The sequence below is a fragment of the Hippocampus comes genome, unplaced genomic scaffold, assembly GCF_001891065.2.
Source record: "Hippocampus comes isolate QL1 unplaced genomic scaffold, H_comes_QL1_v1.1 scaffold180, whole genome shotgun sequence".
NCBI lineage: Eukaryota > Metazoa > Chordata > Actinopteri > Syngnathiformes > Syngnathidae > Hippocampus > Hippocampus comes.
The window spans coordinates 1043293-1063515 of NW_017805076.1; the positions used below are offsets into that span (position 1 = coordinate 1043293).

Sequence of the window (20223 nt, forward strand, 5' to 3'; positions counted from 1 at the left end):
ACCCCAAAATGTGTATCCATAGTGCTGAGAGTCCAGCTGACTAATTCCATAGTTTGTCTTTTCATAAGAAAAAATATATAGAGGCTATATTCAGACAAAAGACAGCACATTAGACAACCTCAGGAAAGCAGAGAAGTAACGGGGAGCTAGGGGGCAGAGCAAGTAGCGTCCACCTTTGCCGAGAGTAGAAAAAAAGAAAAAAAATATGAGACACTTTCACAATAAGATGATTTAAACCCTTAAAGTTAGGAGGGCCCGCCGAAGGGCCCTCCGTCATCTGTCAAAACAAATTGCTGATGCACGTCGTCAGCTGAGTACATGTGTGAACATGTTATACATCTTTTAAAAGCTGAGTTTCTGGAGATTTGAATGGTCACCTACATGTTACAATTGTCGAATTTGAACCGGAACTTGGGGAGACCTCAAACTTTGATCCTGTAGTGTTTTCAAGTCCGAATCAACATTCTAAATCCATTTTCAAGGAAGATTTTGTGAAAAGAAATTAAGACGAACATAAGATTCGCCTTTTTCTTCTGTTTTCAAACATCCATAGTTCAGTGACAGGAGCACTTACACAGATTCTTACTGTATGGGAGAAATATTCATAATGATAAAATTTTGAATATTTCAAAAAGAGACCAAAACTATGCTGATACTCCAAATGGTTAAAGAACAGCTACAAATTTACTTTGGGTGCACCTTTCCATAGGCGTTTTGGGCAAAGTTGCCCTCGGTTTAAGGGGATAATTATTAATTAAACAATAGCATTGCCATGTTCATGATCTGCAATCCTAAATTTGACATTAAATAATAGCTGGCTTTAAAAAGTATAACTAACAATTAGATAAATAAACAACAAACAGGAGGTTAGCATCAGATGCATACATAATATAAATAAAAGACTATTCAAAAGACAAATTAGAGGACAGTTGAAAATGCGGTGACATCAAACAGCACCTGATTCGTACATCTCAGATCTGCATATAAAATTGGTCAATGTAAATTCCTGCTCAGTATGTGCGCTAAATTTGAATTTGAACACCGTCACATGAGTTGGAGTCTTCTGCATCACTGATCCAGGTCGTTTTTGTCACGTCTGCCTGGCCGATAGTGGCGCTGGCAAAACTCCCTGATCCGACCACATGCTTCCAACATCATCTGCTCTGGAACTGTCACCACAATGCGGAAGAAGTTGGGATACTCAAAAGCCTGTGAGAGGAGAGGCTCTGAATATCACACAGCGGCTGGATTTCTGGCATTTTTTTTTTCTGACAAAAGTGCTGAAGGTGGGAACTTACTGTTGCAGGCAGACAGAAAACTGACTGCTCGGTCACCAGTCGTTCAGTAAAGTCAACATCACTCTGAAAATCTGGGAAGCGCTCTATGTCGATTCCAATCTGAAAAAACACACAATTAGATGCTATGTATCTGTTAGATTAGTGGAGGAGATTGTTAGATTTTTTTCAATCATTTCAATAATCTATAACTGCTTCAAACAACAAAGAGTATGCAGAAAAGTGGTTAAGATTGAATGACTGTGTCTTATGTGTTGTGTTGTATTATTTTGTTATTATGTTACTATGACTTCAACATGGCGCCGCGAGAGTGGCTGCCTTTACAGCAGGTCCTATACTTTTTGTTCTTCTACTTTCTTCCTTTCATACCTTTGCTGCTGTACATTGGGAATGTCTCCATTGTGAGACGAATAAAGGTTTTCTTATTCTTATTCACAAAATGGCAAAACAAACACCGATGCAAACCCACCAAAGTTACAAAAACTGTTGATGGTAATTGGTAACCGGATACAGATAAGGAAGCATATGAAGCACCGCACAAATGTATTGTTAGATTTCAACAATAATGGACTTTGCTTCTAAAAACTAAGAATCACCGGTAGTATGTATTCCAGTCAGTCATGGTGTAGTGGTAAATTTGCCTGCCTTTGGTGCACTCAGTGAAGGTACGAATGTGCGAGTGAATGGTTGTCTGTCTCTCTGTGGGCCCTGTGATTAAATAGCGGCCAACTCTGGATGTGGTTCGGCTTTTGCCTGCAGTCAACTGGGATAGGCTCCAGCTCATCCGTGACTCTGAGCAGGATCAGCAGTATAGAAAATGAATCCTTTTACATCCTTGGGATTCAATATAAGAGCTGAGTCAAAACATTCTCCTTTACAGAGATATTAACGCTCAGTTTTTATTGACGAAATTATGTTATTGTTTATTTGTTTATTTTTGTGGTTGTAGTTTGCAGCGAATGTGGAATGGTATGGTGTCATACGTAAATAATATATCAATACTATTTTTTCCCCTATTTACTTCCTACATGAGAGATTCAGATGAATAAAAATGGGCCTTTCTTTTATTCAATGCAGTTCTGCACCACAACCCAACCTAAAATATAACCATTATGAGAAGTATATTGTGATATAATATCGAATACCTACCTGACAGAATCTACAAAAAGTGAGCATTCTTTTCTCACTTAAATACAGCACTGTACAAAAGTCTTGGGCCATGATTACCGGTACATTTTTTTTTTTTTTTTTTTTTAGCAACGTCATAATGATGAGTAGTAGGCCAATAAGTAGACAACAGACCTCAAACAAGGCTGAACTACAGTACAGTATTACCATTCATCAAACTTTGTTGGTGTGTTGGTCCATCTGGACTCCATCCGGACATGGGTTGCAAAAATGATTCTGGGCGTTATCCAATGGAAATATACTGTACTTGGTTGGTAAAATGTAAATTTTTTTTGTGCGGCATTCCACCGCAAAGTTTTGCGAATGCAGGTATTGGTTCTAAATTAATTTGCGTGAACCCTCTGTATTCTTTGAGATAACAATTTACAAGCTATCGACTGCTGTAAAACATAATAAAAACAAAGCAGTCGCTACGGTAAATGTACCATCATTCTGACAGAACAGTTATTCGATAAAACTGAATTCTGACACAGTATGTTGTACTTTACTTCATAAATCAGTGCACTAATTTGCAGCTGCAGTCCTACCCATGTGTCATACTGACCATCAAGTACATGGCTCCTGAGGGCAGGATGGGCTTCAAGCCAGGTACAGTGGACAGCTCATTGAAACAAATCTCAGCGTTGGACTATGGAAGAAAAAGACATACTGAATTTGACACCAACGAGATGGAGTGCAACATTACCAGACACAGATGAAGACTTGGCGGTGGAACAAGGAAGTGCAGGAAAACCTACAACGGGCACCGGCCTAACAAATGAGGGCTTCAAGTCCATTTCAAGTAATATGGTCTCCTCTTAGCCAACATGCACCATTCAAAACACATGCACGCACACACACGCACACCCCAAAAAAGGCCTAAAACGAATCAAATTACCATAATTTCCAGGCTATAGCGCACACCTGATTATATGCCGCACAAACGACATTTTTAAAGGAAAAACAATTTTGTACGCACACAAGCCGCACCTGTCTATAAGCCGCAGGCGCCCACATTGTAACCTGAGATATTTACAAAGAAAGACGGGAAACAGAAAGAGGTTTCAACGTTTAACAACATACCTTAACTTTTCTTTGCCTGTAACGCGGCAGTAAAACTGCACTCATTCGACTGGTTTAAAAAAAAAAAAAAAGAGCACTGTTCCCTGCCGTAGCACTTGGTCAACCATTGCTTCATTAGGCTTTCTACTATCCACGCTTTTGTGTCACCTTTCACGACAATGTCTTTCTGGAGGTTTTCTATTGGCATATGTAAGCAAGTGAACAACACTATGTGTACAATATTTGATCCATTGGACAGATGTACACCACTGCCTAAACAGTGAACAATAACCCCATGAAGCTGAAATTTTGCAAAGGATGTCAAAATGGGTCAAAGTTCAAAATGTCCCCTGCTGGACATTTTTTAACATTACAGTTGGGATATCTTACAATGATTTTTTTTTTAACTATGAACGACGTAAAATGCCAACATTTGGCAGATTGACGCCCATTATAAATGAAAATTTTCAATAGACTGTAAACCTGGTGATTTATAATGCATCTCACGTAATTTCCGCAAAAATCACTTCACTGGCGACCCAGTAACAGGATGAAAAAGAAAATTGTGGTTTTAGAGTTTTTAATTCTTTGCCCCACCAGATGGCACTAGAACCGAACGAATATTTCGCCTCCCAGGCATTCCGTCACAGGCAAAAAGCACGCTCCCGCCATTTTGAGACATGAAGACGATCTGGATTGTTGAAAGAGGTCTATGTGCGTCTGTGTCTATGGATGTGTTCGTATGTGCGCGTCACATGGAACAGTTCTGATCAAAGACTCTTGATGAGACTCTATGAGGTTTAAGCCTACAGCTGAATATGCGCCAGGCAAGACTCACCGTAGCTGACACACTCTCTCGTAGCCCATTACAGTGTACAACAGAGGTAACTGACATTCATTCCGATGTAGAGTGTTGCATTGCAGCCATCATCGGTCCAGCATGCCAGCCACACCACAAAAGCTTGAGGTGATAAAGCTAGCCACAGCAGCTGACAGTAACTTGAAGATGCTACTGCAATATATCAAGTCATGTTGGTCAGATTATGTAGGAAATGTCCTTATTGCCATTAGAGACTATTATCCAGTTAAACGTGAACTCTCAGAGTGCAAACATATTGTCACCAGAGGATGTTGCATATTAATTCTCGCCCCTTTGAGAGGTGACATCTTGGATCGGATCCATGATGGACATCAGGGCCTAACCAAATGCAGGGAGCGGGCCAATGCATCCGTGTGGTGGCCCAGAATCTCCAAAAATGAAAAGGATGCCTTCACCATAAGATCGGTGATTGGCTCATTTGCTGTCAATCAAAAAGAGATTCAGCCTCAGAGAGATCATCCAATCATCATGCAGAAAAGCTCAGCGTCCGGGCCAGCCGATCAACGCCCAGAGACGCTGAGCGTCAGATGGGCGGGACAAAACCAGCATTTATCCAATGACTTGTCTCGTTTCAATACATTGGGACAACCTACACTGAACTCTCTAGACGCCGAGCGTCCGCACTGCAGACGCTCAGCGTCCACACAGTTTAAAGCACAGTGAAGCTGCGGGAATGAATGAGAAGAGAGTCACGTCGTAACCAGTAATAAGAAGCTGATTCGGAACAAAAGCTGAGCGCGTTGTAGCGCATATTGAGTCAATGACATGTCCACACACATATATTTGATCACTTACTTTTTGACATTTATGGGGAAGCTGAGCTTCCCTTGCAGTCTTAGAGCAATCGCCTCTGCAGGGCAACCACCATGTGCATTCAAAAAGAACAATATGGTTGTTGGCGTTCACGCGGGCCTGTCCTGTTCCTAACCAACAAGTAAAACCCTTCTGTTAAGCGCAAATATCTATGTGGATGTTTCAATTCCATGACAGAGTCTGATGATGATTTTTGCCCTCAAATCTCCCAATGAGGAGGAAGATTCGGAGCATGACGAGGAGCACGACGTGGACGACGACGACGAGGAAGACGACGAGGACGAGCAACAGACAAAATGGCCATCAAAAAACAACTCAACTCAACTGTATTTATCGAGCACTTTCAAACAGCCATCACTGCATACAAAGTGCTGTACATGGAGCAATTTAACATATACAACAAACAGTAAAGCAAATCGGTAATAAAGATGGTAGAAAGCACCGAACAGCAAAACCAAGAACAAATCTAAGTCATGCTGAGTCAAATGCCAAAGAATACAAGTGAGTTTTGAGGCGGGTTTTAAAGATGGGCATCGAGGAGGCCTGCCGAATGCTCAGCGGGAGGTCATTCCAGAGAGAGGGACCAGCAAATAGAAAAGGCTCGATCCCCTCTGAGCCTCAGTTTAGTTCTTGGTACTTCTAATAATGTCTGGTCCTCAGACATGAGGCGCCGGGCGGGTGTGTAGGGGCGGATGAGCTCAGAGAGGTAAGGTGGCGCGAGGTCATTTAGAGATTTGAAAACAAATAAGAGGATCTTGAAAATAACTCTAAAATGTATAGGGAGCCAGTGAAGGGATGTAGGAGAGTAGGAGTTATGTGCTCCCTCTTACGAGTACCAGTCAAGAGGCGAAGCAGCGGCATTCTGGACCAGTTGGAGGCGCTTAATGGAGGATTGGCTGACTCCAAAGTAAAGGGCATTGCAGTAATCGAGCCGGGATGTGACGAAGGCATGAATTACTGTCTCAAAGTGTTCATGAGAGAGGAGAGGTTTTACTTTGTCCAGCTGTCTAAGGTGAAAGAAGCTGGATTTAACAACGGCACAAATTTGCCGGTCAAGTTTAGAATCACTGTCCAGTTTAAGACCCAAGTTTGAAACTGTTGACTTAAGATAAGGGGACAAGGGGCCCAAGTCTACAGATGGGATGTACAAGGGCCACTGGGACCAAACAGTATCACCTCTGTCTTCTGTTCATTGAAATTCAAGAAATGTTGTGCCATCCAGGTTTTGATTTCTTCCAGGCAGGATAAAAGTGGCCTTAATGAGAAAGCGTCTTTTTTGCTCAGTGGGACATAGATCTGACAGCCATCTGCATAGCAGTGGAAGGATATACCATGTTTCCTTAAGATGGAACCCAATGGGAGCAGATACAGTGAGAACAGCAGAGGCCCCAGAATTGAGCCCTATGGAACACCATATGACAGAGGAGCAGTACGTGACTCAAGAGTCCTGCCTGTTTTCCAGCTCTCCCAGGAGCAACACACCTGATTGAAATAATCAGGCTCGTTCTAATGCTGCTTCAGAGGTGGTTGATGAGCTGATCATCTGAATCAGGTGTGTTGCCGCCGAGACAGCTGGAAAACAGGCAGGACGGTGGCCCTCCAGGCCCGGAGCTGGACATGCCGAAGGTAGTTACTTACAGAGAGTCATAACACAGTACTACTTTTGTAATTCAGACAGAAGAAAAAAGCAATCAAAACTACGGATGTATAGCAAGGTTCGATGCCACTGAACATTTTGATGGGTTGTAAGTGAAAAAAATCTTCAAAAATGACTTAGTTATCACATCTCAAACTATCATTTTGTTGCAAATCTGCCTTCCCTTTACCTTGATGAAATGAATGGTATCATCGTAGAAACCTTGAGGTGTGTTGTTGAAGATTCCCTCCAATGCGCCCTGGACAATGGTGCACGGTCCAAGAATACGTTGGCAAAGCTTGACAAGGCCTTGTCGAATCTGCAAATGTTACATAATGTACAGTATGTTCCTTTTTCGCTTCACTGTATATACATGGACAATACAACGTAACCTCACATGACACAGATTTAATATCAGTCACCTGAGGAGCTGTCACGCCTTTCTCTCTGCAATGGAGTAAAATATACAGCATACCGTGGATACCAGGGCCAGTCTATGCATTTGTTACCTGGGCCTTCAGTGGCGATTTACCTGATTTAAACCACATTTAGCACCACTATCATATCTAATAGTAATCATAATATATATATATATATGCAATATAATAGCAGGCAATGTTGTCACATATATCATCTGGAGTGCTATCAAAATCAGCATTGACCTAACATAATTTCTCAAGAGTAACCCTTCTTTTTTGCTAAAACCAAATCGCCACAAATTGGCGGGGTCTTATGATACATGAGTACAAGCGAAATTAAGAAAATGTATCATTGTACACAGGATTACTGGTACCAAGGGTTTGTGAAAAAAGTGTACTTCATGTCTAATTGACAAATGTATACAAAATGCCAAACTTTTCGATATGGATCGTGAATGACACACGGGCACTGCCGTTTGATACCTGTGATCATATCATATCATATCATATCATGTATTCGATAAATGTGTAAACTCCATTACATATTATATCATGCCATTCCATACCATAGCCAGTGTTGAGGGTAACGCTGAACCCTTTCATGCACCCTGTAACCTGATAACATGATAAGCTGTCCACTGTAGTAACCGCTGTCCCTGAAAGGGTAAATAAAAGAAATGTTCCAGTAACCTACGTGATGTTTAGAAAGCAAATGAGTAGTAGTATAACGCTTGACTCAACATATAGAACATATTATTCCAGTTATGAAATCTTGGAATGAATTACACTCCCAGCTGTCCCCGTTGATGCTGGCATTCTCTTAAAATCCACATTTAAGAGTAACATGAAATCCAACATAAGATTTGTCTCTGTGAAATAATCCCATTTCAATTTATTCAGAAATACACCATTGTCGACTGAAAAGCACTGCAAAGTTTTACAGTCAGCTTCCAAAGAACCGATAGGAAATTACTTCTCATCAAGTCATTGACTACCTCCTGATTGCAGTAGTAACATTTGACAACAGCTGAAAAGGAATAGTTCTCTCGCACGGTGTTTTATATGCTCGGATTCCAAAATGTTTCAGAGACCACTTCCAGATCTCGGAGTCGCAAGGTGCATCATTATGGGCAAGTGACTTTTCTTGCCGACCAACTTTTCTTGAAAAACTATTGTGAAGCAGCGTACGCAGCTGCAATTTGGACCATTTAACCACTGGAATTTTTTTTTTTTTCTATCTAATCGTTTGGTACTCCTTACACCAGGGGTGTCAAATTCATTTTTGTAGGGGGCCACATTGTAGTTACGGTTTCCCTTGGAGGGCCGTTACGAATTTTGGGAAACCATATAAATGTTTAATCACCTCCACATATTACATACACAGTGCACAACAAATGGTTGAATAACTAGTTGGAAAATCAGAAGTCAAGAATAATGTTATTGTGGATTACATGTGACAATTTGAAATTTTGGTTCAGACTTTAGCAAGCATCATGGAACTTGACATGCTTGATTTGCTTTCGCGGGCCACTTAAAATGATGTGGCGGGATTTGACACCTGTGCCTTACACGGAGCACCCTCTGCTGGCACACGACACTTAAGGTTGGCTGCACACAAGTCACCCGTCCTGCTCGAGATGTTTAGCAATACGCTGAATAAATGTGTCGTTTTTCTCACGTGACATAAGTGAAGTGATCTAAGGCAGCCTAACACACAGCGAATCAATCGACAATGTGACACGTCACAAAAATATTTTAATGCGGAAACGTTTCTTGATTTAAAAAGTGACTTTTGACGAGAAAGCGTATTTCTCGGCATCCAGGATGATCGCATGTTTTGTCTCGCATTAGTTTCGCGGTCCGCTTGCTTGCTGACAGAACTTAGTCACTGTGTTCCCCGTCGGTTTCAAGATATTGACAAAATAAATGTTAATGTGAATAAATGTGTTCAAGATAAGTACAATTTTTGTCCATCTTTATCATAAGTCTGGATCTTTTTTATGTCAGGAAAGTGTGGCGAATGAATGTAGATTTACGCTGCTTTTTGTGGTGTTTTTTTTTTTTTGTTTTTTTTTTTTACACCAACGCTCAAGCTTCTAAATTCCATGGGAATAGTTGAATATGGCACAAAGTGCAGCTGTCGTTTTTAACCCTTTCAAGGACAGCGGCCACTACAGTGGACAGCTTATCATGTCATCAGGTTACAGGTTGCATGAAAGGGTTAAAGCCTTTTCAGCAATGCCTGCAAAGCTTTAAAGCGTACAGTTAGGCATACACCTAGCTACTGTCATACAAAACCACTGGCGGTTTGGTCGCCTCCCCTTTTTTCACCTCGATTCTCACGCATGGGCAAAGGAGATTTGCAAGTGGCTCTTTACAAAACATTCTCTGTCTGCTTGCTGTTGCACCTCATTCTAGAAGTGCGCTTTTAGTTTTGTTATTGAAAAAGTATCAGCCAAGGGTGCCCCTTACGTCTATCGCGATCGACAGGTATCTCGCGGACTGGTCCCAAGTCGATCGCGAGGGGTGGAGAGGGGAAAAAAAACCCCAAAAACTAACAAACATTTGTGTACCTCTGTGCATGTTAGTAATATACTTTTTGCGTTAACGCACATTGAACCCAAATCATCCTATCAGTCTCACTTTCACAGAAAGTATTTAAAAAACAAAATAAAATAAAGCAGGTCACGTTTACGTACAGTAGCGCGTGAACTGCGTCACCGGAAGTTGTTCGCGCTCAGCAGTCTGCAATGGCAGCTTGCGATCGGAGCTGTTGCGATGTAACCTTTATCATTATTATTATTATTATTATTATTATTATTATTATATAGAATGGGAATCTGGAGGGCCGAAAGAAGCATTTTAAAACTGTACGCGTGAGCTACAATAGTTAACAGGCTGCAAAAGTGAGTGGCATGCCTCCGCGTCGGGCTGTTGCTCATCATGGCATGCGTGTGTATGTGCGTACGCATGCACGCGTGCGCGGTAACGGGTCGATCGCGGGAGGTTGGTTGATCAAAAAGTAGATCGTCGGTCAAAAAAGTTTGGGCACCCCTGGACTATAAACTGTTAGCATGTTTACTTTTTGTTTAACCTTTGTGTGGCTGCACTTTGTAACCCAGGACTTACATAAATAAGGCACAGAAAAAGCGTTTGTGTCATGCCGTGTCCAGGTTGGAGTTTGATTACTCTATATCATTACATTATTGTAATTCGGCTATTCACGGTCACCACAATTTGCAGATGCGATTAGACTTTCATTTTGTGTTGCCACCCCCTCCACTATATGAGGAATTACAATTAACTGAAAACTAAAAAGTAACATGAAAGCAATACGTAACGCAACATTACTCAACACGGACAGTAACAGAGTAAAGAATAATTTATTACTTTCAAATGTAAGTAACTATCCACTATCCCCCTGGTCTGTGTTCGGGCCCTGTTCTTTACCCATGAAATATTAGATATGCGGCCATTCTGTGCTTTGTCTGGTTGACAATGTTGAAATACATTTGTATTGTAGAGCTGCGCCATACTCTCGTCTACCTAGTTTACCAATGTAGGAACCAAATGAACTAGTTCTCATCGACATTCAAGGTTCTCTGATAGGGTGCTACGTTGAAATAGTACCTTGCGTTCAAAGACGGTACTTGCTGCTTTCTCCCTCCCCCAAGTGGGTGTGATTCTTTGCAAACATTGCAAATAAGTTGTTCGATAAGTAAGTTTGGTTATTCATTTGTCATTCCCAGAAGTAGTTTACTCACATGTAAAACATTTGGGTCAACAACAAGCATCCGCAAACTAAACGCGACCGTAAAAGCCTGACTTGCTCATCAAAATGAGTGTCGGTGTTGCCGGACATTTATTTATATATCTTCAAATGACACATGCAGAACAGTCAAGGGTGGTTGACTTATGTTTTGTGTGATAATCCCTGTATTAATGAGGACACCGGAAACAATTGCACGTCTGCATTTAATGTAAAACTCGTCTGAATGCAAACCAAAGGCAAGACGCATTCCTTACAATCATAGCAACAGTTTGGGGTGAAAAGGTGAACAGCTTCGTTGACTCTGAAGAGACAAACTTGGTTGCACACAACAATGTGTGTTGTCTAAACCAGCAGTCCCCAACCTTTTTTGCCTCACGGACCGGTTTAATGACAGACAATATTTTCAGGGACTGGCCTTTATGGTGTGGCAGATCAATAGAACAAAATAATATGATATGACCTGCATGAAAACTGTGGTATTTTCTAAACATAATAATAAGCACGAATCATGACATCCTATTGAATTGAATTGAATACAACTTTATTGTCAATCTGGCCGCAACACTCTTTGGTCGCTATGGTAATGTTTAAATGTGCCTTCAAAATAAGATACGCCACAAAACCACATATTATGCAGAGCGAGCTTGGTGCGTAGGAATCCGTTGAAATAAATCCGTATTTTAAGTAGGACTCCTGATACTGTCTATTAATTGTAGCCTTCTTTTTCTTTGAAGTCGTAGGCTCCTCTTCTATCTCCTGGCTGGGCCTTTTCCCCTTCCCAAAGAACCGTTCCAAAGAAGTTTGTTTTTTACTAGTTTTGCAAACTCCTGGGTTTCATTTTAGCGGTAACCTATCACATGACCAAGAATACTGTAAACGGATGTAACAGAGAATCCGGTATTTTTTTCAAAATAAAACATCTTTAAGATTCCGAAATGAATAAAACGGAAGTAATGGAAGTTATTTATTCTTTCTGTGTGGCCCGGTACCAAATGACCCACGGGACGGTACCAGTCCGCGGCCCGGGGGTTGGGGACCTCTGGTCTAAAGGAATGACAATAATATTCATCCCTAGGTGTCAAACCTCACAAAAAAAAAAAAAACAAAAAACAAAAAAAAATTATCACTTACCTCAGATCCGAAGATGTTGTTCCTGTCGTGGATGAGGATCCATCCCATCCTCCAACCGGGGACTAGCCAGCGCTTAGCAAGGCCGCAACAGGACATGATTGGCACGTCACTGCTGAGAGATGCCAGGGAGGGGCTTTCACAACCTGGGAAAACCTGAGAAAAACAAACCAAATTTATTCAATGTTAGTTCCGTTTTGCATTGGTACATGGGAGGAATTTTTCTTACATAATTAATTACAGAAAGACAAAATATTCCATGAATCTTTTGCATGTACCGGTAATCTTTTCTGATCCCCAAGGCTTATGTTGGAATAATCAATTTTAATTAACTGACAGAAAATTTCAATAACTGTAAAAACTTTAAAACATATAAAGTCTTCATATAAATCCGTTGACCTATTGTTTTGTTTTGTTGTCTTGCCGTTATCAGTCTGCTTTAAAGGGATGACAAGCTATTTTTTTTCTCAAATTCTGCTCTGGGATTTAAAATTTGCAATTTCAATAGAGCAGAAAATGTTCTCTTTTGATGCCATTGAAAGTATGGTGTGAGTTTCACATCCAAGAAAGCTGGTTCTCATTAAAGCTGTACAATATTCTTGACGGCCCCATGTCCTATTGGCCAAACCAAGCAAACCTTTTAAAAGCCATTTAAGAAGTTTTAACTTGAACACACTACCATTCTTTGAAATGAAGTATGACTTCAGCCAAATAAAACGACGATCTTGTAGACAGTTATGGTCTGTATTTTGAATATCATTTCATACTCAGAATGAGCGCACGTGAACATTATTGACCTTTTAATGTCGACTGAAAGTCTCCCCTCGGTAATTAAAAAAAAGCCTCATGGTCACCCCACCCCCAATTTCCTCAAGAGTTTCTCCCATTCATGCATCTGTTCTTGTACAAAAGGCTCAGCCCGCTCCTTGGTTTATTTATCGTGAGACGTTCGTGTTGACGCATATAAGTATCGCGTTATTTCTGCACCTGCCAGGTTCCGGGTTTGCACCCTGCCCAAGGTCATTCCGTTCTGATCGATTTCAGCCTGTGTCCTCAAAACTCCTTTGTACCGCCCTATATCATCTCCTTCAACCCCTACTCAATCTCTCAACCCCTACTCGATCTCTCAACTTCAATCCCTATTCATCAATCCTGATTCATCAATCCCTTATCAACTCAAAGACAGTCATCCTCTCAATCCTTCAATTTCTTCATCCCTTCATCCCAACATCACACCCTATTGTTTGCATTTCCCTGTATTCACTTTAACACCCCCAGTAAAGAATATTGAAATACCCCCTGGAATTCCTGTCTCTTCCTACCTGTGCTCTGACCGGCACAGCATCTGGTCTACAGTTATCTCCTTAAAACAAATCAGTCCTATTGCCTCCCCAACAGTTCTATTGCAAACATATGCAGCCAAAAAATGCACAGTCATTCTTCTGCTGTACAATAGGGAGTGATTACATGTGGGAGGTTTTGTGAACGTACCCAATAACCCCAACTTTTCCACTCCCATTAATTGCTCCTCAACACAAGAAACACGCGAGCCAGAGAACAAACATCTGAGAAGCAACAGATCTGTGCCGTGGATGGTGGATTAAAAATTTAATAGGCCACTTGCAGATCTCATCTGTACATGAGTGAGAATCAAGTGTAAAAAAAATAAAAATAAGAGGCAACCAAACAACAAGCCGGTTTGAATGACAGTACATACTGTAGGTGGGTGCCTAACTGTACTCCTTAAAGCTTGCAAGGATTGTTAAAAAGGCGTTAAATCTCATGTGACGAAGCATGGGCACTTTGTGCCATGTTTGACTGCTGTCATGGAATTTCGAGGCTTAAACATTTGGTGTTCAAAAAACAAAACAAAAAAAACACCATTGCTATGCATTGAAAACCTCCATTCATTCTTCACAATTGCTGACAGAAAAAGATCTAGACGGACGAAAAAGATGAACTAAAATTGTCCATTTCTTGACCACATTTATTTTGTCAATATCTGATCGGGAACACAGAGTATCTGTACGGGAAGCAAGCAAAATGAATGAGGGACAGGACTTGCGATAGGCCCCACAGAAATAGCTGTCTTCGTCACTGTCACTTTTTAAATTGAGAAATGGTTCCACATTTCAATATTATTGTGGCATGTCATTCGGCCTCCACTCGCAAAATTGAAGCGAAGCCAGCCACCACAGCGATTGTGAATACTGTGCATTATGGTAATGTGCTGCCCAGCAAGCGGAGCCTTTGAAATGTGATATTTTTAACTTTTCACCTGATTTTAAAAAATAATCAAAAAACAAATTTTAGTTATCCCGCAACCAGACCCGGTATAGGGTACACTGAACCAGCCCAGGTATCCAACCAGACCACTTTCATTCAGATCTGATGCCCCATTTCAAAATAAAAGGCCTCTGAAATCAGCAATTTTGTCATTTATGCCTGATTAAAAAAAAAAAAAAAAATCATTAAAAAATGAATTTTGGTTAACCTGCAACCACACCAGGTCTCAGGCACACTAGGCCACCCTAGGCATCCAACCAGACTACTTTAATTCAGATCTGATGTTGCATTCCAAAATAAAGGCTTCTGAAATATTACATTTTGACCTTTTCGCCTGATTTTTTCTTAAATCTTAAAAAAAATTATTTTCATGATCTCGCAATCACACCAGGTCTAGGGCACATCAGGCCGCTCCAAGTATCCAACCCCAGTACTATCATTAAGATCTGATGTTGCATTTCAAAATAAAAGGCTTCTGAAATATAAAATGTTGACCTTTTCACCTGAGTAAAAAAATGATCATTAAAATATTCATTTCAATTATCCTGCAACCAGACCAGGGCTAGGGCACACTCAACCATCCCAGGTATCCAATTAGAGGACTTTCATTATTACTATCCCGTCTGGTTGCGGGACAACAAAAACTGAATTTTTAACGATTTTTTTTAAATGAATAGGGTGTAAGGGTAAAAAAGGTCATATTTCAGAAGCCTTTTATTTTGAAATGGAACATCAAATCTTAATGCAAGTAGTCTGGTTGAACAGTTGGGGTGCCTTAGACCTGGTGTGGTTGCAGGATCACTAAAATTAATTTTTTAACTCATTCAGTACCAGACAATTCTCGACCGAGTCTGAAAAGACGTTTAAAAACGTCTTTTTGAGTGAATGAGTTAATGATATCATAAAAATCGGGTGAAATTTTAGCCATTAATGTAAAGTTAACATTGACTTTTTGATAATCTCAACTTCAGAATACTTCTTGGTGCTATTCTAAGAGAGTTTTCATACTACCTGGGTGAACTCATGGTTGTTTGACCGCTAAGAAATTGTTGTAGAACATTATTTTAAATCCAAACCACTCATGTGCATGCAGATTAATGCTCAGTATTAACAATCACTGTAGCGGCTGGCTTGACTTAAACTTTGCGAGTGGAGGCTGGCCTGACCGCAGTATTGATTCACTGAGTGTTACGCTTCCTCAGATCACTGCATATATGTCATGTGAGCAAAACAACACATTTATTCAGCCTATTTGTATTTTGCTGGCAGTGTTGGGAGCTGTCGTGCATTACAAGAAACATTTAGTTTTTCAACAACTAAGTAATGCAACATATGACATGAAACTATGGTCCGTGCACTAAAAACACATTACGTAACGGTATACATTACAATCCCCGTGCAATGGGGCAAAGCAAGTGACCACCTGTGTCCGATGTCGCACACATGTCGCACTCGCCTCACAAATGTCTTTAAAGACTGAATTCATCTTAACTGGCGTGTCCCAGCAGAAGGCAGTCATCCAGTCCAAACTGTTCTGTTGACAATAAGTATTCATTCAAAATTACCTTGTTTACTTTTCATGGCTGACGTGGAACCCTGACTTTAACTAATATTTACTTGTCAAATTATTAGTTAGTCAAATAAAATTGCAATGAGGAGAAACCGGTTGACAAGAAAATACTACTTTTTTTTTTTAAATGAGGCAATTACTAAAATTACTCTTTGAACAGAATCATGTATTTGATGATGACCAGCATGTAGATTTTTTTAAAAAGGGTGTGGCTAGTCACTTTTATTCCTGGGTAGTTCAACTTTGTATGAGTAAATTGATCCTCAAACAGCTACAACAATTTTTTTTACAATATATTATAGTTGTAAGATCCTTCTCTGTGAAATTCTATTCAAAGTCTGATGTACAGTTCTGTGAAAAAAAGTATTTGTTCTCTTCTCAAATTCTTATTTTGTTGCATAGTTTCTCCATTTTAATGTTTAAGATCGTCAAACAAATGCAAATATCAGAGCAAGGTAACCCAAGTAAACATCCATCCACCATCCAATCTCTGTACCGCTTATTCTCACAACTAGTGTCACGGGTATGCTGAAGCCTATCGCAGCTGATTTTGGCAGTGAGGCGGGGTGCACCCAGAAGTGGTCACCAGTCAATCATAGGGCATATTTCGACAAACAGTCATTCACATCTATGGACATTTTACAGTGTTTATGGAATGTGGGAGGAAACTGGAGTCCCCGGAGAAAACGCACGCAGGCATGCGGAGAACATGCAAACTCCAAACAGGAAGGCCATGTGCAATGAGTCTTTCACATTTCTGTCAATATATTTTAAAATTAGTTTAAGTCGACAACAGTGGAGGTTTTTCAATTAGGAATGGCCTTTTTGTGGTCATGCCACACCATTTCACCATTCAATAAATTCAATTTCAGTCTTCAACCACACCAGGGGTGCCCAAACTTTTTTGACCGAAGTATACGCACGCACGCACGCACGTACACACGCATGCCATGATGAGCAATAGCCTGACGCTGAGGCATACACTTAGGCAGCCTGTTAACCTCCGTAGCTCACGCGTACCGTTTTAAAATGCTTCTCTCGGCCCTCCAGACTCCCATTCTTTGCCCGTCCCCCCTCGGTGAATTGTACAAAACAAACTGAATGAGAATAATGACTACGAGAAAAGATATAGCGCAGCAACACTGATCACAAGCTGCAACTGCAGACTGCTGAGCGCTAACAACTTCCGGTGACGCAGTTTCATGTCACCGTAGGTTAAAGATGACCTGCTTTATTTTATTTTCTTTTTTAAATACTTTTTGTGAAAATAAGACTGATTGAATGATTAGGGTACAGTGTGCATTAACACAAAAATATATTTCAAACATTCACAGAGACACAAATGTTTGTTTTTTTTTTTCCCCCCTCAAGACCCCTTGGATCGATTTGGGACCAGTCCTTGATCTACTGGTCGATCGCGATCGACGTAATGGGCACGTAACGTTTTTTTTTTTTTTCTGCAAGCCATAATTGCACATCAGCTGAGATCACTGACTGATAAAATATATATATATATATATATATATATTTATACAGGATGCTGCCGCTTTACGAGGGTACGGGTATGTCGAAAAATGTTCTCGGACAGAGATGCTGTCAGTTAGATTTTGTGTTGCGCGCCTTTTTCACCGCTAATACCGACGTGAGGCTCTGTGAGAGGAGGAGGAGGAGGAGGAAACGCCTGTCCCCATGAAGAAGTTCGAGACGGAACTTTATTTTTATTTTTATTTTTTACAGCAATTAACTTCTTTTTTACAGCAATTAACTTCTAAGATACTGACAACGAAATTAAGTACACATTGGCACATATGTGTTAGGAATCTGATGAGAAAAGAAAAAAAGCAATAGTCTAGTTTGTAGTATTGAGTATCATTCATTGCATAACAGCCCGTGGGGGTTGGGGGTGGGGGGGAAGCGAGAGAGAGAGAGAGAGAGAGAGAGAGAGAGAGAGAGAGAGAGAGAGAGAGAGAGAGAGAGAGAGAGAGAGAGAGAGAGAGAGAGAGAGGGAGATACTTTACTAATCCTGTTGGGATTCAAATAAATAGTGTACATGCTGTGATATTGTCTAGCATCCTCAAGGATAAACCGGCAAATCAAGCGTAATCTCTGCTATAACTGCGTTGAACAATATAACTCGCCCTTAGCCCATAGAGGCCATCCAAATCTACATGTCAACCTGATATGACACAAACTGTCCAGTGGACTCACCATGTTGCTGTAGACTTCATCTGCCAGGATGGGCAGACAGTTTCTGGAAGCCACTGTGAAAAAGAATAACCAATAATTACATTTATTGAGGGGATTTGGGTGCAAGAGTTTTGACAGTATTGCTGCTGACCTGTGAGAATCTTTTGTAGGTGTTCCTTGGTGAAAACAGAGCCACATGGGTTGGATGGATTGGTAACAATTAGAAGGGATGTCCTGTCATCAACCTGGCTCTCCAAATGTTGCAGATCCACCTCCCATGACTTCTCTGGCTAGCAATTTCAGAGGAACAAATAGGTGGGCCTTCCGTTAGTACTGACGGAAGGTTCGTCAGTCCATCAATGACGGACGCCGTTTTGCTGACAATTGACAATAAAAAGGAAACGAAAAACAAAACAAAAAAAGACAGGCAAAGCACGAAAGCAAGTGGTTTCGTCCGTCAGCATGATTGTCACAAACCAGGTCAAGTACAGACAGACCTCTCAGTCTGTCACTGGCGGCTACCCGTTTTGTTGATGACTGACAGAAACCCACCCCGCTTGTCTCGTGTGTGTTTGTTCGCGGGGGTTTCTGAGACAGGACTGCATTGACTATATTCAGTTGGTGTGAGAGTGCTCCTGTTTTCAATTGGATCACTCTGCGGGGACTGTGTGTTAGAAGATACAGTATGTACATTGGTTATCCCATATTTACTCTTATTGAATTTACAAAACATTTGCTCAGGGGTGTGACTTTGCAAAACCCTCATTTACGATGGGATGAGTTGATTATGAGTGGTTTGTTGGTTTGGGAGAGACCAGTAGGTTCCTCTTCTCAGCTTTGAAGTTAACACCCTTTGATGAAGTTAATGGTCTCTGATAAAGTTAACTGCTGCTTATGAAGGTAACATCAACCCCAGGTCATCGCACTGTGGGACGTCAACGGCTGCAATCACGGACCACTGATCTCCAGCATGACCCCTCTGACCAACTCAGGAATGAACTGTGTGCTCTGGTTGAATGCCCCATTTGGAGAATTCATTGCTGTTTTGAAACGTGTGAACCATCGCCACACCCCGTTTAAAAGATCGTGTATCAGGGACATCCTTCCTTAATAAAAGCAAGGAGACAAGCGTGTTTTTTTCAGAGCTGTCCATGGACTGTAAAGGTTTATACATCTCAGCTAGCTGCAGAGCTGTTCCGAGATTGTAAACCGAGACATTTTTTAGCGCACTCTCCTTGCAAGAAAGACAACTCTGCTTGCCTCTTAGTCTCTCTGTGATGTTTTTAAAGTTTGTCTTCACGGTCTGATTAAATCCTAGACCTGACGCTGTGACTGGCGAAGGAAGCAGAATCCGATGGCATCACTTCCCTTTGCTATGGCAGCACAAATGTACAATCTTTGATTGAGTCAAATATTAGCAACTATGGAGCCACAAAACAGTTTTGACATCTAAAATGAAGATCGGTTCTCTTTTCTTTTTTGTGTGTGTGTGTAATTTCTGCTACAGAAACCTTGAGCTGTGTGACACATTCATTCATAGGCATCTCTGCCATATTGGATGTGGCCATCATATTAGCCATTAAATGTCCATATTATATATTCGTAAAATGGTGTTAAAATGACAATTAAAAGTACTGGTTCGCTCTTAATCCCATGAGTTCTGGCTTGATGAAACATTTCCAAGGAGCAAATGCTTGAGAAATATATTTATTTATCCTGTAAATGGTGTGTATAGTATAGTATAGTATAGTACAGTATAGTACACAGTGGCGGACCCTCAGGGTCAGCAAGGCCTTCTCTGCTGGCCTAAACATTCTCAGAAAAGTACATTTACTTTTCTAAGAATAACATTAATTTGTTATTTTATTTTCATAAATATGTTAACAAAATTATTCTCTGTATTCTTTACGTCATATTATTTCCACTTCGTCGAGTGGCTTTCAATGTTATTTTAAATAACATTGAAAGCCACTCGATAAATAACTTATTTATTATGGTAGAGTTTTTA

The 20223-nt window shown here is 40.7% G+C and overlaps 1 protein-coding gene across 2 annotated transcripts in view; it reads right to left on the bottom strand.

Moving 5' to 3' along the window:
* Positions 1 to 863: 863 nt before the first annotated feature.
* Positions 864 to 20223, bottom strand: part of tat (tyrosine aminotransferase) — a 28326-nt gene continuing 8966 nt past the window's right edge. For both annotated transcript variants that reach the window (XM_019865253.1, XM_019865252.1), the window contains exons 6-12: positions 18367 to 18505; positions 18237 to 18289; positions 12176 to 12328; positions 7044 to 7172; positions 3028 to 3111; positions 1299 to 1397; positions 864 to 1209 (exon numbers count right to left, since the gene is read on the bottom strand). In XM_019865253.1, coding sequence (XP_019720812.1) covers positions 1069 to 1209; positions 1299 to 1397; positions 3028 to 3111; positions 7044 to 7172; positions 12176 to 12328; positions 18237 to 18289; positions 18367 to 18505 — 798 coding nt within the window. In that variant the 3' untranslated portion in view covers positions 864 to 1068. The remainder of the gene's footprint in view (positions 1210 to 1298; positions 1398 to 3027; positions 3112 to 7043; positions 7173 to 12175; positions 12329 to 18236; positions 18290 to 18366; positions 18506 to 20223) is intronic.